General features: G+C 39.5%; 1 protein-coding gene across 3 annotated transcripts in view; it reads right to left on the reverse strand.

Annotated features, from left to right (window-relative positions):
- Window positions 1-20,515, reverse strand: part of LOC136871990 (microtubule nucleation factor SSNA1) — a 258,249-nt gene that overhangs the window by 178,145 nt on the left and 59,589 nt on the right. For all 3 annotated transcript variants that reach the window (XM_067145778.2, XM_067145775.2, XM_067145776.2), the window contains 2 exons: window positions 2,486-2,685; window positions 1,824-1,924 (listed from right to left, as the gene is read on the reverse strand). In XM_067145778.2, coding sequence (XP_067001879.1) covers window positions 1,847-1,924; window positions 2,486-2,685 — 278 coding nt within the window. In that variant the 3' untranslated portion in view covers window positions 1,824-1,846. The remainder of the gene's footprint in view (window positions 1-1,823; window positions 1,925-2,485; window positions 2,686-20,515) is intronic.

Here is a 20,515-nt window from a genome sequence, read left to right on the forward strand (position 1 = left end):
ATTTTGAGAACTGTGGGAAGAGTTAGGCCTCGTTCAACATGAGTGATCCACTCAAACGAGACCGAACAGGGACTGGGTGTATGTGTCGTCTTCATCATTTCATCCTCATTACAACGCACGGGCCGGCTATGGGTGTCAAATAAAAAAGACCTGCACCTGGCGAGCCACACTTGTCCTTGGACACTCCCAAAAGCCATACGCCATTTCATTTTCCTACCCTGATGGCCAACATTCTGATGGTGAAAATTTGTTCAACAAACAGGACTAGAACTGGCTAACCACAGTATCAAGCACGCTTTAACGATCATGGCCACCAGGGAGCACGTCCGTAATAAACAAATTGACTCAAATGTTTAATGCTTAGACATTCACAGGAGCAAGGAACTGTGGGGAGAGCAACTGAGGGTGTGCGAGATATCTCAGTGGCTTGAATGGCTGACAATCATACCACCTAAAGAGGAGATGGACTTTGTTTTATGCAGCTCAGAAATTTGTTTCCTGCCACAGTGGTATAAACTGAAGTCCTTATGAACCAATGTCTGGCATTCAACTTCAAAATAGTCATGTAAATTCCACCTTTTTTCAACTTCAAAATAGTCATGTAAATTACACCTTTCTTACAGAAAAATTTAATAACTTAAAAATGTGAAGATTCCCTTTAAAGAGGAAAGCTGAAGAAATGTGGCGACCTAAAAAATATGATCTTAGTTGTAGAAGCTGGAAAAATGGTACAGGTCAAAATTCATGAAGTCGACAGTGTAGCAGGGTTGAATAGGTGGACACAGTAAATTTTATTCTTGGAAGAATTTTACTTAGTATAGCAGGTGCTCCAAAATATGTCATGGCCATTGTAACCAAGAGGAAAGAAGATAGCAACCATTACCATTTAAGAACATGTGAAATATTACAGAAACTGTAGGCAGAAACAAATTTAAAATAGTAAATAACTAATTTTTAGATATCAGGTATTTTCAAGATAAACAAGTTACACTGAGAATGGCTGCAGCAGAAGGGTCAGCCTCAACCAAGGCTACATTAGAGGCGGCTGTAGAAATTTCTGTTCAAAGTATACTGATTAATCACTTTCTCTATCTCTCTCTCTCTTTTTTTATTTTAACATTGTCATGTATTTAACAATTATTCACCATCTTTAGCTTTTGTAAATTCAAAACAGTTAAGCAAAACAAGAAAATTTACTATAACTTATATAGTATAAAGTTGACAGATCAATAAATATTTTTTTAAATGTAGCAATTTAATAACTAATGTTAACAATGTTATGTATGTTTCTCTTTGTAGTGTTTGTTTGTTGTGGCTTCATTTCACAACATCTGCAAGTGTTTATAAAATTTCTAATATAAAATTTTAATTATGCTTTTTGAAATATATTAATGTTAAGTTGAAACTAATAATGGATGCTTTTCAATGGAAATGTTTAAACATTAAATGTACAAATAACAGCAAAGAGAAACTAATATATAATTGATATTCTCCACTTGACCAGACCAGGGTTTGGTCATATTTACGCAAGTATGACTAACTTTACAGTGTGAACTTTGGCAAATATGAAAATTCCCAAACCTGGCTTGGATCAAAATAAAATGGCCGACAGCCATTTATGTACTTTGATCTTAATATCCACATATACAAAGATTCCTTGCAATCCAAGTCTCCAGTTTAACAGTGAAGAACTAGAAATGGAAATGTTTTGTGGAAAAATAAAATCACAGTACAACTCAATAATACCTAGAATGTTCCTCATAGAACCAAGAAAGCTGCCTAATTACATTAGGTTTTAAATTAAACTAACAATATACACCCACCTTGAGACACGAATATTTACTTGTCAAGTTGTTGATCCTTTCTCCAAGCATTGTGCTTCTCTTCTCAACATATTTAAAAGCACCTGAGAGCTCTCCAAGATCTATAAGAAGTACAAGCTCCAAAGTATACAGTGATGATGATATGCAAAATGAATAAAGTATATCAAGTATTTATGGTTAAAGAAATCCTTCACAAATAATATAGGATAATAATACACTTTCTGGCAATCTTTCCAACAGGTTTAGCTTTGCTATACAAGAAATTAGAGAAGCAAGATTTAGGCTCCCTTGAACAACAGGAAGGATTCTTTTTTTTTTTTTTTTTTTGCTATGGGCTTTATGTTGCACTGACACAGTAGGTCTTATGGTGACGCTGGGACCAGAAAGGGCTAGGAGTGGGAAGGAAGCGGCTGTGGCCTTAATTGAGGTACAGCCCCAGCATTTGCCTGGTGTGAAAATGGGAAACAACGGAAAACCATGTTCAGGGCTGCCGACAGTGGGGTTCGAACCCACTATCTCCCGAATACTGGATACTGGCTGCATTTAGGCGACTGCACCTATCGATCTCAGTAGGAAGGATAGAAAGTATTACTAACGTAAAATAAACCACTCCCAGGGAGACTTACAGTAGATAACCAATTTAAGGAGTTATGAAATCATACCTTTTCATATGCAGCTTCAGACTCTGAAATTGTACGATCATAGTCTCGTTTAGTGGCAATGTTTCTTGACAAGTTTTCATTGACCTGAGCCAGTCTTGCAGTCAATGATTCCATATCCTTCTCCAGATTGTCCCTCTCTCGTTCCTCTTCTAGAATTAGAAGCTGCAAAGCTTCACTCTTTTTCTTCAAATTTTCAATGCCTAAATTCAAAACAAATTACAACTTACATTATAATGGCAGGTTTTATTGAGTATAAACACTTATCCAAAATAATAATGATGGTTTTATGTACAATTAACTATTTTTATGGTTTCTGACGACACCAACGGGCTAGAATTTTGTCCCGCAAGAGTTCTTTTACATGCCAGCAAAACTACCAACATGAGACTGCCGTATTTGATCATTCAAAACACTCATAGATATATTTATGAACCATGGCGTAACTAATCTAGGGTGACCAGAATTCCCATTTTTAATGGGACTGTCTCTTTTTTCAGTAGCTGGTCCTGTCGTCCCAACAAATCTTTGACAGGACGCAGAATGTCCCATCTTTTCCACATTTGTCCCATTATATCCAATTTTCTATTATATTTTTGCCCATGCACAGTTTTGCGCACATGCTTACATAACTCATTTACTTTTCTGTAGTTCAAGATTCAACTGTTATCTAAGAGATAGCATGTTAACAGTTTCTAAAATGAAGAGTTGTTGTCATGTTTACAAGCATGTCTCTTTCAGTTCTCTTCTGTTCTTAATTGTACCAAGTTGTTCCATAATTGTTTAAATGTGTTTTTTATCATGCACTGTAGAAAAAGAAGTATGAAAATTTAATATGACCTATATAAGAAATTAATACTTTCCTATATCAATACAGGAATGCTTAAGACAAATGAATGTTTCAAAATGAATCATTCATTCTGTGTTTAATATGAAAGATACTAGTTTATTCAACAATTATTTTTGAAGTGTGAAGGTCAGTAGCTGAGAATGCTGATACGAAAGTGTAATTTCAAGGAGGGATTAAACGAAAAATTTTCTTTCCTTAAGGAAGATCAAGACAAAGTACTATATTGTGTACTTCATGATGACGATGATGATGCTGATGCTTGTCGTTCACAGGGGCCTAACATCTAGGTCATCAGCCCCTAATGGTACAAAATGAGACAAAATTTAATGACAATTTAAAAGTCCAAAATCATCCACTGACCAGAATTCAAAACCTGATGAAGAATGAATGGATGAATATGAATTTAAAACAATCAGTGGATCCGACCCTCATTGCCCCACATTCCCAGAAACTATCACAAAATAATAGCATTACTGACCAAGGGACTGCTTCTAAAGCACAATCCTAAATTGATGATGCTTGTTGTCTAAAGGGGTCCAAAATCCAGGTCACTGGCCCCTTATAATGGTACTTACGACTAGTAAAGTAGAACCATGGTATTATGATAATTATTTGGGGATATTAGTTCATGTAATAATAAATACCAGCTGACGCGTTTCGATCTTGCGACCAGGATTGTCTTCAGAGCAATAACAGATCAAAATGGCAACTCTCACTCCATAGTATCCAGGCTCAAGATAGAGAGACCCTGTTAGAAATATAGTTCATTCCAGGGCCTCCAGAGTCATGGAGAAAGATGTTGACGAGTTAACTATGGAGGATAGCCATGATCTACTCAGTATATAGCTGTCACCTTTGTTGAAATTATTGGAGCATTTAGCAATTTCTACCGCCTCACGAATGATTCTAGGAATAAAATTTTTCTCTTTACAAATGACAGAAGTTGCATCAAAAATTATTTGATGGTCATTATATATGGCATGTTCTGCCACAGCAGACTTCTCTGGCTGGCAAAGACGTAAGTGCCTGCGATGTTCTTTAACCGTTGTTTCTACCTTCCTACATGTTTGGCCAACATAAACCGATCCACAGGAGCAAGGAATCATATATATTCCAGCACAGTTTAAACCAATATGATCTTTGACAGATCACAAACAATTGCCCATGATGATATTAGGCTTAAAAATGGTCTTGATATTGTGCTTTCTGAGAATATTGCCAATCCTATCCGTGACAGATTGTACGTATGGCAAGAAGGTCAGACTCAAAGGACGAGAATCACGTGACAATCTGTCTTTTGGCTTAGGATGCAGCACTTCGTCAATCTGTTTCCTTGAATAACCATTGCTCAAGAATGTTCTGGTCAGTAACTCAAGTTCACCGTTTAATTTATCCTTCTCACAAACCTCCCTTGCTCACCTGATTAGGGTGTTAAGCACAGCACGCTTTTGGCAAGGATAGTGATGTGAGGCCCCATGAAGGTATCTGTTAGCATGGATGGGTTTATGGTAAACCGAATGGTCCATATTTTTGGATCACTTGAATAGCATACATCCAAACATTAAATTTACCATGGAGACTGAACGTGGAGGATGTCTGCCGTTCTTGGATGTTTGGGTTTCTAAGAAATCAGATGGAACTTTCGGTCATTCAGTTTACCGTAAACCAACCCATGCTAATAGATACCTTCATGGGGCCTCCCATCATCATCCTAGCCAAAAGCGTGCTGTGCTTAACACCCTAATCAGGCGAGCAAGGGAGGTTTGTGAGGAGGATAAATTAAACGGTGAACTAGAGTTCCTGACCAGAACATTCTTGCGCAATGGCTATTCAAGGAAACAGATTGACGAAGTGCTACATCCTAAGCCAACAGACAGACTGTCACGTGATTCTCGTCCTTTGAGTCTGGCCTTCTTGCCATACATACAATCTGTCATGGATAGGATTGGCAATATTATCAGAAAGCACAATATCAAGACCATTTTTAAGCCTAATACCATCACACGCAATTGTTTGCCATCTGTCAAAGATCCTATTGGTTTAAACTGTGCTGGAATATATATGATTCCTTGCTCCTGCGGATCGGTTCATGTTGGCCAAACATGTAGGAAGGTAGAAACAACGTTAAAGAACATCGCAGGCAATTATGTCTTTGCCAGCCAGAGAAGTCTCCTGTGGCAGAACATGCCATACATAATGACCATCAAATAATTTTTGATGCAACTACTGTCATTTGTAATGAGAAACATTTTATTCCTAGAATCATTCGTGAGGCGATAAAAATTGTTAAACGCCCCAATAATTTCAACAAAGGTAATGGCCATATATGGAGTAGATCATGGCTACCCTCAATAGTTAACTCGTCAACATCTTTCTCTGTGACTCTGGAGGCCCTGGAATGAACTATATTTCTAACAGGGTCTCTGTATCTTGAGTCTGGTTACTATGGAGTGACAGTTGCCATTTTGCTTTGTTATTGCTCTGAAGACGATCCTGGTCGCAGGATCGAAATGCATCAGCTGGTATTTAATATTACACAACCTAATATCCCCAAATAATTATCATAATGTCATTTAGTGGTCGTGGAAATCTACGTATTAAGATTAGAACCATGGTATTTGTCATGTTGCGGTACTAATCAAAAGTAGCGTAGACTCGCAGAACTCCACACATTATGGTACTACTCACAGGTAATGTAATATGCACATGTAATTCAGACCTATAGTGTTTCTCACATTGCGGTGCCACTCATAGGCAACACAAACCTATGGTGTTCCTCACATAGGTGTACTAATCACAGGGACTCATACTATCCTATGGTGTACCTCACATAGTGGGTACTAATCACAGGCAATGCAGACCCACGGTGTCGCTCATATAGTGGTACTAATCACAGGCAACACCCAGGCCTGTGGTATTTCTCATAAAATGGTACTAATTACAGGCAACGTAAGCCTGTAATGTTCCGCATGTAGTGGTACTAATAACGGGTACTGTAAAACCCATCCTGATTCACACTCTGTTGCTACTAATAACAAACGTATTATGTACCTAACATAGCGGTACTACTCGCAAGTAAAGGCGACTTACGGTGTTCCCCACGTGATGGTACCAATTACAAGTAGTCTCACGGTTCTAATTCGATCATCCCTGGGTTGCCCCTTTTAGTCACCTCTTACGACAGGCAGTGGATACTGTGGGTGTATTCTTCATCTGTGTCCCCCATCCATAGGGGGTACTGTGTACTTTATGTAAAGGTGTTTATTCTATCAAGCATGGTGGTCAGTCGGTCATATCCCAACATGTGCACAAGTAACAGCATAAAGTGACAGAGGCTGACGACGACGATGATGATGATGATGATGATGCCTGTTGTTTAAAGGGGCCTATCATCTAGGTCATCGGCACCTAAGACAGAGGCTGCTAGGAGTTCAAGCCATAAATTAAACTCCTTCATGATGACACAAGGGCAACAGGATGACGGAGGGAAATGTCTTGCTGCTAAAGAAGGTTTACGTTCCATATGATAAACATAACCACTCCTTCAGATCGATGGACTGCACATCAATTCTTGTGCATGGGACAATAAGTTTAGACCTACATGTGGGAAAACCAAGTGCGAGGTCATCACAGTTAATGTTCCAATACCAGTACTTGTAATGTATGAAGGCACCCAAATCAAATTGCTTGAATTTCAAAACCTTTCTGGGGAAACAACAGAGATGCTAACAAACCACATTCTTGGCATCTTGGAAAAATACAAGTTAACTGACAAAGTAATTGCTTTCTGTGTTAATAACTGCAACACCAACTTTGGTGGGGTTAGAACAAAAAAAAAATACCAATAATATGTTTTCTAAGTTAAGGCAGAGGATAAATGAGAACATTTTTGGAACAGGTTTGCTGCTCACATTATGCACAACACTAAACAGACATGAAGAGGCATTTTACCTATTGATGTAGAAATAATTATTAATAAGGTCTTCCAATATTTTCACATTTATACTGTTCGAGTGGCTGAGTAGAAGAGCTGCGAGTTTGTGGATGTTGAGTATAAGCAGATATCTGCATAACGCCACCATAAATGCAGAACTCTATTATACACCGAATACCTGCTTTTGAAATTACCTTGAAAGCTTTCAAAGTACAGCTGCAGCAGGCTACCAGCGTCACCAGTGCAGTCAACCTACTGCCGGAGTTCCTAGCCTTGCTCATCCGTTACTTCACTGAATTTATGAACGTCATCCCATCTTAACTGGAGAACTAAAAAAATAGGTCTCCCGGTTGGCATTATGAACTGAATTGATCAGCAAGAAGCCGAACAATACAGCTGGAGACACTGTCTTGTAATTCACGGGGTGAGCGAGGATCCCAAAGAAGGTATTCCAAACTGCCAGATGTATTTAAAACTCATCTAAATATTGATGTTACATTGGACAATATCGATAGCTGCCATAGAATTGGAAGGCCTGATCAGAAAACAGCTGAAGTTGCTGCAAGTGGTAAATGGCCAATAATGTGAAGTTTACTCGCTATGTTGAACGTGATCGTATATGGCGAGTTGAAGAGGTTACTAAAGGGTACCAAACTGCTAATAACAGAATCATTCACAAAAACTCTTAAGGGAGTTTTAAACATATTTCAAAAGTCTGGACAAAGGATGGTCACACTGTGGTTCTTCTTCCAAGTGGGATAAAAGGTTATATTAGCACAGCAGCCAAAATGAAATCACTAACGGAAACTGCAGAATGACTGATTTCATGATTCAATTATTGATCATTGTTCTAAATTTTTTAAATACAGTCGACTCTCGTTAATTTGAAACTCAAGAGACCAGAGAAAAAGTTCAATTTACCGAGAGTTCAAAATAATAGGTTTTCAAGTAACCAAGAGGGAGGGAGGGAAAAATTCAAATAAACAAGAGTTTCACTTATACTTACTCATTTCTTTCACAACATTTGTACAATTACGAAATGTTCATACAGAAATGTTCATTTGAATGTTCATAGAGAAATGTTCATTTGAATGTTCATACAGAAATGTTCATTTTGAAAAAAAAAAAAGTCCGTAATTTTCTTTTGAGTGAGTGACTTCCATCTATCATGGTCCAATGAATTTTCGATAGTGGTGAGAGCTGAGAAGAAATCGTCACTTGTGTCCGTTCTGAGGGTGTAGGAGCGTAGGGTAGTAAGAGCTGTCCTTGCCTCGCTCAATGTGACTGGAATTGGCGGTGGTTGTTCTTCGTTTTCTTCCTCGTCCTCATCCACAGAGGCTAAATCCAACAGTTCAGCATCGGTTAGGGCACCGTGGACACCGATGTCATCGTCAACTTGAACGTAATCCTCAAATGTTAACTCTCTACAGTTAGGTAGAAGTCCCCATCCTGAGTCAAAAGTCGTAAATTTTGGCGGCTCTGATGACTGTTCCATGTTTTTGTTTTGCTTAAACCCGCACTTTTGGCTTGTTGCTTGTTGTTTAAAGGGCCTAACATCTAGGTCATCGGCCCAACCCCGCACTTATGGAAGCAGTTATAAATGGCGATAGGGTTGACATTTTTCCAGACCTTATAAATCATGATTGCCGGCCCCATGGTGTAGGGGTTGCATGCCTGCCTCTTACCCGGAGGCCCCGGGTCCGATTCCCGGCCAGCTCAGGGATTTTTACCTGGTTCTGAGGGCTGGTTCGAGGTCCACTCAGCCTACGTGATTAGAATTGAGGAGCTATCCGACGGTGAGATAGCGGCCCCGGTATAGAAAGCCAAGAATAACGGCCGAGAGGATTCGTCGTGCTGACCACACGAGACCTCGTAATCTGCAGGCCTTCGGGCTGAGTAGCGGTTGCTTGGTAGGCCAAGGCCCTTCAAGGGCTGTAGTGCCATGGGGTTTGGTTTGGATCAATCATGATTATAGCGGTCAAAACTGTTATGTTCGCCTTCTCACCTTTTTCGATGCTATCCAGCACAAGAGAAACAATTTCTCTGCGGTAGAGAGTTTTAAAATTTTGAATAATGACTTGGTCTAATGGTTGTAATCTTGATGTCTTGTTGGGTGGAAAGAAAATCAATTTTACATGGTCTAATGGTGGTGGGTTATTATGCACGGTGCAGTGGTCCAAAAACAGCAAGATTTTGAGTTTTTCCTTTTTCATGTCACTGTTAACCGACGTCAGCCATTCATTAAACAACTCTGTCGTCATCCATGCTTTTTTGTTTGACCGATAAACTGTGGGCAACGATTTTATTCCTTTGAAGCTGTGTGGTTTGGCAGATTTCCCTATAATGAGTGGTTTCAACTTTTGAGATCCGTCCATGTTACATGCTAGGACAGTTATTCTTTCCTTGCTCAGTTTCCCTCCATGACACTTCTCGTCTTTGAACGTCAGGAAGACATTTATAAAAAAGCCCGGTTTCGTCTGTGTTGAATATGTTCCTTGGGTCATAGCCATTCAAAAGTTCATTTAGTTCGTCAATCCATTCGGAACAAATGGAACTATCCACGCTGGCACACTCCCCGCAGATCTTTTTAAATGTGATGGCGTGTCGGTTTTTGAAATTTGAAAGCCACCTCTCACTTGCTGCAAATCCTTTAATCCTGAGAGACTACGCAAAAGACTTGGCTTTTTCCTTCAACATGAAACCGCCCAGGGGAACGTTTTGTCCTCTGCACTGACGAATCCACTTAAGCAAGCACTCTTCAAGATGGGGAAATTCACCTTGACGTGACCTTTTCCTACTCGCACTTAAGGCACTTTCCGTGACGCGAACTTTTTCAAAATCGACAATGTTGATGGTAAAATACCGAACTGTTTGGCGACATGTTTTTTTAATTCTCCATCCTCCACAGCTTGAATCACACGCTTTTTTTCACTTATGGAAAGACACTTGTTCTTTCTTGAACTCATTGTGATGCTTAAAAATTACACAAATCAAACGTTAACATACTGTACCACACTTTAACGTTTGAAAGAAGACTCGCGACTGCAAACTCACTCATACATCTCATTATTGATGTAAACAAACGACAGGTCTGTGCACGATAACAATACATACTGTAATCACCGACTTCAAATTATGGAGAGTAGGGAAGCCCGACTTCAAATTATAGAATGTCGGCGAGCAAGATGCCATTCCTACAACTTCAAATTACCGAGGGGACCAAATAACATTGATTTTTCTCAATTTATCAAGTATTTTTCAAGGGACAAGGAGAAAACTTCAAATTATCGAGAGATTCAAATTAACGAGTGTCAAATTATCGAGAGTCGACTGTATATTTTTTAGAATGTATGAATGTTTGTGTGTTGTGGTGCTACTAGTAACAGTCAGCAGTCACTTTCTCCAGTAAGTCAAGGTGAGTACTCACTGTTGCTGTCAATCTATTTGTAAGAAAATCCTTCCATACAATTAGAACAATGTCACTACTGGTGCTGGCCTTGGCAAGGGACCCAACACCACTCTTTCCCAATATGCCCCTGCCACCTACACAGGCATTCTTTTGAAGCAGGCTCTTTTCACCACACTACAGTGTTTAAAATGTTGTCATAAATGTTCTCTCTTTCTGCACACATTGATGAAATACGGGCAATTGCTAATGATAAAAAGGTATATGACTTGCGTATCAGCGAAAGTTGGCTTGTATCTACCATCCCATCCTGTACAGTATGGTAGCACTTGATCGCTATGAACTTGTCTGCTGGAACAGATTCAATGGTTGAAAAGGGGGCAGAGTAACCCTTTATTATAGAAACGACTTGAAAGGTAAAGTATTATCTATATCAATGCATGCACTCAGCTGGGACCAAGTTCATATTTGTTGAGGATAATGTTAGCGCAGCAAAAGTTCTCTTTGTAGTTGTCTATAATCCTCCTGGCATAATGAACATGACTCATTTCAAAGCTTGTCTATTTGACCTCATGCCCAGCTTCTTTCTTCTTCTTCTTCTTCATCCATTCTCCTTTCCAGATTCTTTCTGGGTAGGGTAGTGTACCAAAGCCCTCCACCTTACTCGATCTTCCCACCATTCCTCTTCTAGTACATTATTGCTATCGACTTCTCTATTTGTAATACAGTGCACAATACAGCTCCTCCATCTCATTCTAGGCCGTCCCCTAGGCCTCTTTGCAGTCTCTGTATCCATGAATGTTCTCTTTGGTACTCTCTCTCCTGGCATTCTCATCATGTGACCAAATCATTTTAAATTTGCTATATCAATCTCTTCTTGAAGTTTGCACACTCCCACCCTTCTCCTTATTTCCTCATTTCGGATTCTATCTTGTCTTATCTTTCCCCGTATGCTTCTCAAGAACCTCATTTCAGCTGCTTTTATCTTACTTTGGTTCCACTTAGTCAAAGTCCAGGCTGCTGAAGCATAGGTCAGTACAGGTTTATAATAGAACGAGTATAAAACCTTCTTGCACTTCATTGGCACATTTTTGTTCCATACAATGTCTCTCATACACTGGTAGAAACTTGCAGACTGCTGTATTCTTAAATCAATTTCTCCATACAAATTTCCATCTTGTGACATCATGCTGCCCAAATATTAAAAATTTTTCACTACTTCAAGAGGTTCATTTCCTATTTTTATCACTCCCCTGGATTTTCTGTTACCTCTCGTCATAATCAAAGTCTTGCTTTTCGCAGTACTAATCTTCATTCCAAAATTTCTTATATCCTCATTCCATAAATCAACTTGTGTCTGTACTTCCTCTTCATTATCTAGCCATACTACAATGTCATCAGCAACGAGCATAGACTTTTAGACATGATACTGTATAGTATATACAATAGTAATGGATGACATCATGAGAACTGCAAAAGCAGCATATGGAGGAAGAGAAATGAACATGATGTTATTTGCAGATGATATTGTGATTTGGGGAGAAGACAACAGGAAGGTTCAAGAACAGTTGAATGTGGTGAATGGGAAGATCGAAGAATGTGGATTGAAAATAAGTGTAGAAAAGAGTAAAACTCTTGTTATGACTAGAGGGGAAAAAGAAGGGAAAGGTCAGATTAGACTTGCAGACAAGCCCCTGGAAGTAGTGGAAACGTTTAAATACCTGGGGAGTGAATTAATGGAGAATGCTCAACTGGATGCTGAGATTAGTAAAAGGATTCAAGCTGGAAGTTGTTTCTATCATAGTGTAAGAAACATGTTATGGGACAAAGATGTGCCAACGGAAGCAAAGGATACTATGTACAAGATGTATTACGTATCCATAACAACTTACGGAGCAGAAACTTGGACAATGACAAAGAAGGATGAGAGTCGGATACAGGCAGCCGAAATGAAGTTCTTGAGGAGTATGATACAGAAGAGTAGAAGAGACAAAATAAGGAATGAGAAAATCCGGGAAGAAATTGGAGTGGAAAAAATGAATGATAGAATAGAGAAGAGCCGACTAAGATGGTTTGGGCACATAAAGCGAATGAGCGACAAAAGAATGCCAAAAAAAGGTGATGGAAATGCAAATCCAAGGAAGGAGAGGCCGTGGACGACCACGATTGAGATGGAAGGATACCATCCAACGCAGCATTATAGAAAGAAACCTGGACTGGGACACAGTGTTGGAGGAGGAGTGGTGGAAAGACCGAAGAAAGTGTAGAGGAACCATATTTGCCCCTACCCGGCTACAGCTGGATAAAGGGAAAGGATGATGATGATGATGATGACTGTATAGGCTTTTGGGCTTATGCAGTGTCAAGAAAATACGGTGAAATTCTTAACATTTTGCAGAAAACTGTGCTCTGCGTCCTAAGAAGAAATCTCGACTGACCCACAAGAAAGGCTTCTTAAACAATGACACTTTGAATTTGGACGTTATAATAGAAATGGAAATGGTACGTTCATTCGCCACCAAATGGCCCCCAGGACATGACACAACGCCCTAGCATTTTGCACGTCGCTTTGTGGGGAACACCCTAGCATTTTCCGAGGCTTCAGTACGCTTGTCATCATACAGGCTTTTATTACGATGGGTTCGCCACTCCCAGAGGCATTTTAGAGCTACTGCCAGCTGAAACTTGTAGGCCACTCATAACATGGAGAACAGACACCTTTTGTAGACGCTCCTCTGGAGTACAGACACTACAGCTGATATGGGGTTTCAGTGGCATTTCCTATGGAATAGCTATGAATTATAAATCATAGGTGACTTTAATATCAACCTACTGAAAGAATCAGCCCAGGATGAAAAATGAGTAAACATGATATCTTCCTGTAACCTGACTATCCTTACTTTAAAACCTACTAATCACATTACACCTCACACATATACTAATCCAACATATCATAAAGAACAATCCACAGAAAGCTCTAAATCATAACCAAATTCCTATTCCAACAATCTCAACTTGCAAGCTTATTTACTTATCCTACTCTCTTCGTGCACCCAAATACAAGCCGAAGTTCACCACCTGTAGAAATATAAGAGACATTCATTTGGATCACCTGAAATATGATGCCTATAACCTACCCTGAAATTATTTTCTGCTACCAGACAATAGTGACACAAAAGTTGACAGATTTAATTCTCTTGTTACCTGACTGTATGACAAGTGTGTTTCCAAACGACTTGTAAAAGTTAGTCATCCTCCCTACCTGTGGTTAAATGATGAAATTAAAAATATGATGATTTGTTGTGATGCATGTTTCTGACAGTATAAGAGAAGTCGCAAATAATGTGATTTTGAAAACTACTGTGTGCTTAGGAACAGAGTAAAGCAAGTCCTAAGAAATCGGAAATATACGTATTTAAACTCTCTTTCAAATAAACTAAACTACAGAGAAACAAACAGCATGGAAATAGCAAGAGGAGTCAGACAAGGACGTTGTCTATCGCCAAGTTTCTTCAACTTGTATGGAGAATGGCTGGCAAGAGAAGCTTTGAAAGGATGCAGAAACTTGAGAATAGGAGGACGCTTCATCAACACCAGCAGTGGTGATTGGGGAGGGGGCGAGTTGGGACAGTCGCCCCTACAATTTCTGGAGAAAATATTACATTTTTATTTCATTTTTGCCGGCTGAAATTAGGAATTATATTTTAAAAAGGCAATTAGTACAAGCCCTGTTGCCTAATTGTTTTGTCTATTTTCTTTATTATATTATTCTTTTCGTTTCATGGGCTACGATTACACAACTTTTTAAATTATTATTAAAAGTATTAACGGAAATACGCTCAAAATATCGTTCGTCCCGGCTAACCGATTTGTATAGCACCACAGTAAGTAGCGGAGACTTTTGCATGTGCTGTGAGGAAGAGTAGCAGGGGTGTGTGTATATTTTTATTTTTTTTGGCAAAGTCATGGACAGTGAGGTATGGTTCACCGCTTACCGCGCGCATTCGTCAGTCTGGCAATCTCCTTAGTGTCTGTTAGTTTCTTAGTGTGTAGTCAAATACTAAATTATTTTAATTGTATAATCACACCGTACTTCTTTTTAATTGTAATAAATGTGTACTGTTCCTTTGGTAAAAGTTTTATTGTATAGTATCGAATCAAAATCTCAAGAAACTATTATTACCGCACTTAAATTGGTAAACTGTGAACCTTTACCCCTCTGTCGAAATTCGCTCAGAGAGCATAAAAATCCTTACCCTTTAGTAGCTTTTCCTTTTCAGTTTTGATGTATATTGCCCACCGTTTGCTATATCCCACAAAGCTGGGTACTGCTTGTTGTCTGTTTATTATTTTCTTTGCCTCCGCACTTTTAATTCTCAATTGCCGCTACTTATCAACACTATCAAGTATGCAGATGACACGATAGTACTTGCCAAAAATCAAAGACAACTGCAACACATGAACCGGTTGGTGGAAACTGGAAGGAAATATGACATGGATATCAACATTGTAAAATCAAAAGTCATGAGGATATCAAAATGGGAGAAACCTTTGAGGATAGCTATTGACAATCAAGAACTGGAGAATGTTGAGCAGTTCAAGTACTTGGGAAGCTTGCTGACAAAGGATGCCCACTATACAAACGAAATTCAAGCAAGAATCACCATGGGTCAAATGTGGACCTGCCTCTTCTGAATCCATACTGGTGTTCCTTGTACCAAGGTATTTTGCATGTTGTAAAGCTGTTCAAACTATTCCCCACCTCTGCAATATGTCTTGCTTCTGCGTCATCACTTCCTCCTGTTCATTTTTAATGAAGTTAACACCTTCACATGAGTTTTTCTTCTTTCTTAAAGTACGCCCAAACTTCTTCGACCCTTCCAATGTCTTCCTTAGGTATACTTGTTTTAATGTGTGTCTGGAACTCTTCATTTATTTCCTTCTCCTGAAATTTCCACACCCTTAGCTTTCTCTGCCTAATCTGTAATCTTTTGTATCTTTTCCATCTTTAACTTAGCTTCAGGATGTCTCTGGAGGAGGAAGGGGGAAGTGATGACACAGAAGCAGGATATATTGCAGAGGTGGGGAACATACCTTGTACACCTTTATAACGTGCAAAATTCAACAAGAAGAGGACTCTGTTGACCAGCAAGTTGAGCTTGGAACTAAGGAAGAAATGGGTGAAGTGCTACATCTGGAGCATTGCACTGTATGGAGCAGAGACGTGGACCATGAGAAAGAGGGAGAAAAAAATACCTAGAAAGTTTTGAAATGTGGTGTTGGAGGAGAATAGAGAAGATCAAGTGGACAGATTGGGTGACAAACGACAATGTACTGAGAAAAGTAGGAGAGAAGAAAACTATTCTGTATACAATTCTTCAGAGAAAGGCCAACTGGACTGACACATACTTAAACATGAGGAGCTCATACACATCATCGAAGGGAAGATCGAAGGAACTGCAGGACGAGGAAGAACTCTGGATGACGTGAAAGATGGGAGATACAGCAGACTGAAGGAAGAAGCCGAAAACAGAGAACACTGGTGTCAGAAATTCTCCGTACAAAGACACGAACCTGCCACTAGGAAGAATACTGTACAATAAATACTAAATAAACCAAACACAATTAGCACTTGGAACTATCTTCATTCACTGGGTATTGTAAAAAGTCAGCAGCAACAGACGTAACCAACTGTTCCTCCTAACAAGCTTAACACATATTTTTCACAATATACAAAGCGCACTAGGAAAGTTTCTTACGCAAAAACGGTTGGCTGGACACCCGTTATGGTGAGGGATGAAAACCGGTCTAGAAGACAGCAAGGTGCGACCTTCACACCAGTTGTTACCAAGCAGTGGGATTGAAAGCAAGTTAAGATGTCAGTGTGGTCTAAAGATGAATATCGCGCAGTTATCCGCTACAATTTTGCTTGTGGATTAACTGTTGACCAGTGCCTGGAGGAAATAACTCCTGTGCTGGGGAAAGACTGTCCATATCGGACAACAATTTTCCGCTAGTACAAAGAGTCCAGAGGGGAAATTTTGGGGTTGAAGACGATCCTCGTTCTGGGCGACCGTCTGAATCAGTGACTGAGGAAAACATTGAAGCTGTGAGGAAAATGTTGCAGCAAGAGAGGCGGTTGGCATATCGGCAGGTAGAAGAGACCCTCCACATCCCTGCACCAGCTATTCATTCAATTCTACATGACCAACTCCATGTTATAAAGGTTTGTTCCCTTTGGGTGCCCCATACACTTTCAGAAGAACAAAGGACACATCGAGTGAAATGGTGCTGAAAAATGCTAAAACAGTTTGAAATTGGGACTTCGCGTAACATCAATAGCATCGTTACAGGTGACGAAACTTGGCTTTATTATTACGATGTCCCAACAAAATCCCAGAACAAGGTGTGGCTGTTTGAGGATGACGGTGCTCCTGTGACTGTGCGAAAATCAAGGTCAGTGAAGAAAAGGATGATTGCAGTATTCTTCACTAAACGGGGCATCCTGACCTGGGTTGTGCTAGAAACACAAAGGACAGTTACTGCGAAGTGGTACAGTGAGACTTGTCTGCCTCAGTTCATCCAGGCTCTCAAGCAGCTCCGTCCAAGGTCACGGCTCAACACTTGGCTCTTGCATCACGACAATGCTCCAGCACATCATGCTAATGTAACAATAGATTTTCTTGCCAGATCAGGGTTGACTGTGCTTGATCACCCTCCACACAGTCCTGATCTTGCCCCATGTGACTTTGCACTCTTCCCAGAAGTGAAGATAAAGCTGAAAGGGCGGCGTTTTGCATCCGACAAGGAGCTTCTGGCAGTATGGGATCAAGAGTGTGAAAATGTAACTGAAGAAAAGTGTCAGTTTGGTTCAGTGACTGGTTTTGACGTATGGAGAAGTGTATTGAGTGTGGTGGAAATTATTTTGAAAAAGACTAAAGCGTTCACTCACATTGCAAAACTTTCCTAGTGCCCTTTGTAGAATACCACCTAACCCAATTAACCAGCCAGACATATCAATCATTCACCTCATCACGTAATTGTCCATGTTTTACTTTCCAAGCTGTCTCTGGCAATCAAGTTAAGAAAGTACTTTACTCAATTAAATCTAAAGCTGAAGGTGTAGAGAACATCCCTATACATTTCATCCATAATATTATGGGTGTCATTCTTCCTATTGTTACACACATTTTCAGCTACTGTCTCAAAACTGGTATCTATCCATCTCTCTGGAAATGCGCAAATGTTATTCCAGCACCCAAGAAACTTGATTATAAACTACATTATGATTATTACCCCACCTCTATTCTCCCAGTATTTTCTAAAAGCTTTGGAACAACTTGCATACGAACAAGTATTGCAATATTTAAATAACCATTCTCTCCTTGACCCCTTGCAATCAGGCTTTAAGAAGGGGCACAGTATATCAATTGCTCTCCTTAAAGTGACAGAAGACTTGCTACAGAACAGCATCAAGTGACTGTTCTAATGCTGTTGGATTTCAGTGGTGTTTTGACATTATAGACTTATGACAGTTAGGAAAATGAAATCTTACTAGTTTGAATATATTAAATATTCAAGTTTTTTACATCGTATTTGAATTATCACTGGCACTGGCACTTCATGATAGCATTTCAGAATGGCAACCTAGGAAAGTAGGCACCCCGCAGGGTAGCGTTTTTGGATCGCTACTTTTTCACTGTATATCAGCGACATCTTATCTAAACTAAGAGCATGTTGTTACTATTTATATGCAAATGACCTTCATAAACATAGCCACTGCAGAATAAGCAAATCATCAAATGCAGTACGAAACAAATGCTGACTTGAAATAATGAAGGGAATATGCACAGTCAAACAGGCTACCCAAACCCATCAAAAACACAAGCAATCATTGTCAGCTCTCAGAAGCTCCTACACGTGATCAACAGTAGTACATGTTTTCTACCTCTGCTATAGGTCTTTTCTGCTCTGATGGTGGGCGGCCAACATGCTGTCAGGGAAAGTGAGGTGCAGGCAGTATGTCACTGTCCTATCAGACAAAAGATAGCCTAGCAGCTGAGAACTACTCAGTGCTCGTGGAGTCTGCCGCGCTCACTTCGCTCTACGAACTGCTGTGTTGCTGAAGAGTCTTACAATGTGCGTGTGGGTATTACAAAGAGCTTGGTTTACAAGTTTTTTTCAGGATTATTCTTGTTTTATGAGTGATTCTTGCCGCGTTCTTTACTGCATTCTTCAATTAGCGTGTTTGTGGCATGTGATGTGATGTTAGTTTGTTTCTATTCTATTGCATTGTGTTGCTGCACTACATATCTTACAATGGCGAAGAAGGACATAAGGAGCCAGGGCAGAAAAATTATGAGCAATGTTCATGAATATTTTGAAAAGTAAGCATAAAATAATGGCCCTTTAGTGAACGTGTATAAAGAACAGCAGGGAGTGTCGGAAGCTTGTCAAGTCAGTACGCGAACCGTTCAGCGTATACTAAAGGAAGGTAAAGACAGCACCCAGTCATCTGGTTCCATCTCATTTCAATCACTGCTCAAACAAATCAAAAGGAACTGTATAACAAAGGCAATCGATGGATTCCATAAAGATGTAATAAGAAGAACTCGCCTCAGTTATTACATAAAGGGTGAATACCCGACACTGAACAAATTACGTGGTGATTTAGAAAGATATATAAAACAGAAATGGGGAGTTACTTCATTGTGGAGGATACTGACGTCTATGGGGTTCAAGTATAAAAAAGCAATGGCAGGAGAAGATTTTTAATGGAGAGAGCCGATATGGTAACAGCCAGAGTAACGTTTTTGAGAAAAATGCATCTTTTGAGGAATAAGGACCCTTCACCTCATGTATTTTATTTAGATGAGACTTACATTCAAAAGAATTACACTCCAACAAAAATCTGGCAAGATAAAGAAGGTACAGGAGATTTAAAAGTTCCTGTGTCTAAAGGTGGATGAATTATTGATTGTCACATAGGTTCCAGTCACACTGGTTTTCTACGGGAATGTAAACTGGTTTTCAGGCCAAAGGTGAAATCGATCAGTGATGACTACCACACCGATATAAACGCTATGATTTTTAAAGAGGGGTTTGTGAAGTTTTTAGACGCTCTTGACAAAGGGAACATCAAAGACGCAGTGATTGTAATGGACAATTCGGTACAGCTAGAACGAATCCCTACAACGAACACACGAAAAGCTGATATTATATCATGGTTATCTGCTAGGAATATTCTTTACGACAGCAATCACACCAGATTCGACCTGTTGTCCCTTGTGAAACTAGTCAAGCCAAAGGCAAAAATGTATGAAAGTGATACACTTGCTGACAGAAGGGGTCATACCGTAGTTCGCCTGCCACCCTATCACTGTCAATATAACCCCACAGAACTGGTTTGGGGGAAACGTTAAAACTACTAAAGGGAAAAAGAACAAAACGTTCAAACTAGCTGATGTCCAATCTTTAATGGAAGAGGAGCTGGAAAAAGTAACTGAACAGGAGTGGAAGGTTTGTATGTCACATACTGAAAAATTTCATGAGGACAATTACATAAGGGACGTGGTATAGGACACAGACATGGATGATATCATCACAAATAGAGTAAGAAAATGTGTTGTGTAACTCTGTACTTTTGAACAAATTGTTTTTCTGTCTGTTGTCAATGCACTTGTTATATTCATTATTAATTAACTCGTATCTGTTCATCGAAGATATAATAAAATAAATATAAATACAAAATACAATAAATAAAAGTAATAAAACTCATCCACAGGCCGTACTCCAACTATAACATACGAAGATCTGTATTTCATAGTTATGTGGATTTCAACA

This window comes from Anabrus simplex, chromosome 4, assembly GCF_040414725.1.
Source record: "Anabrus simplex isolate iqAnaSimp1 chromosome 4, ASM4041472v1, whole genome shotgun sequence".
NCBI lineage: Eukaryota > Metazoa > Arthropoda > Insecta > Orthoptera > Tettigoniidae > Anabrus > Anabrus simplex.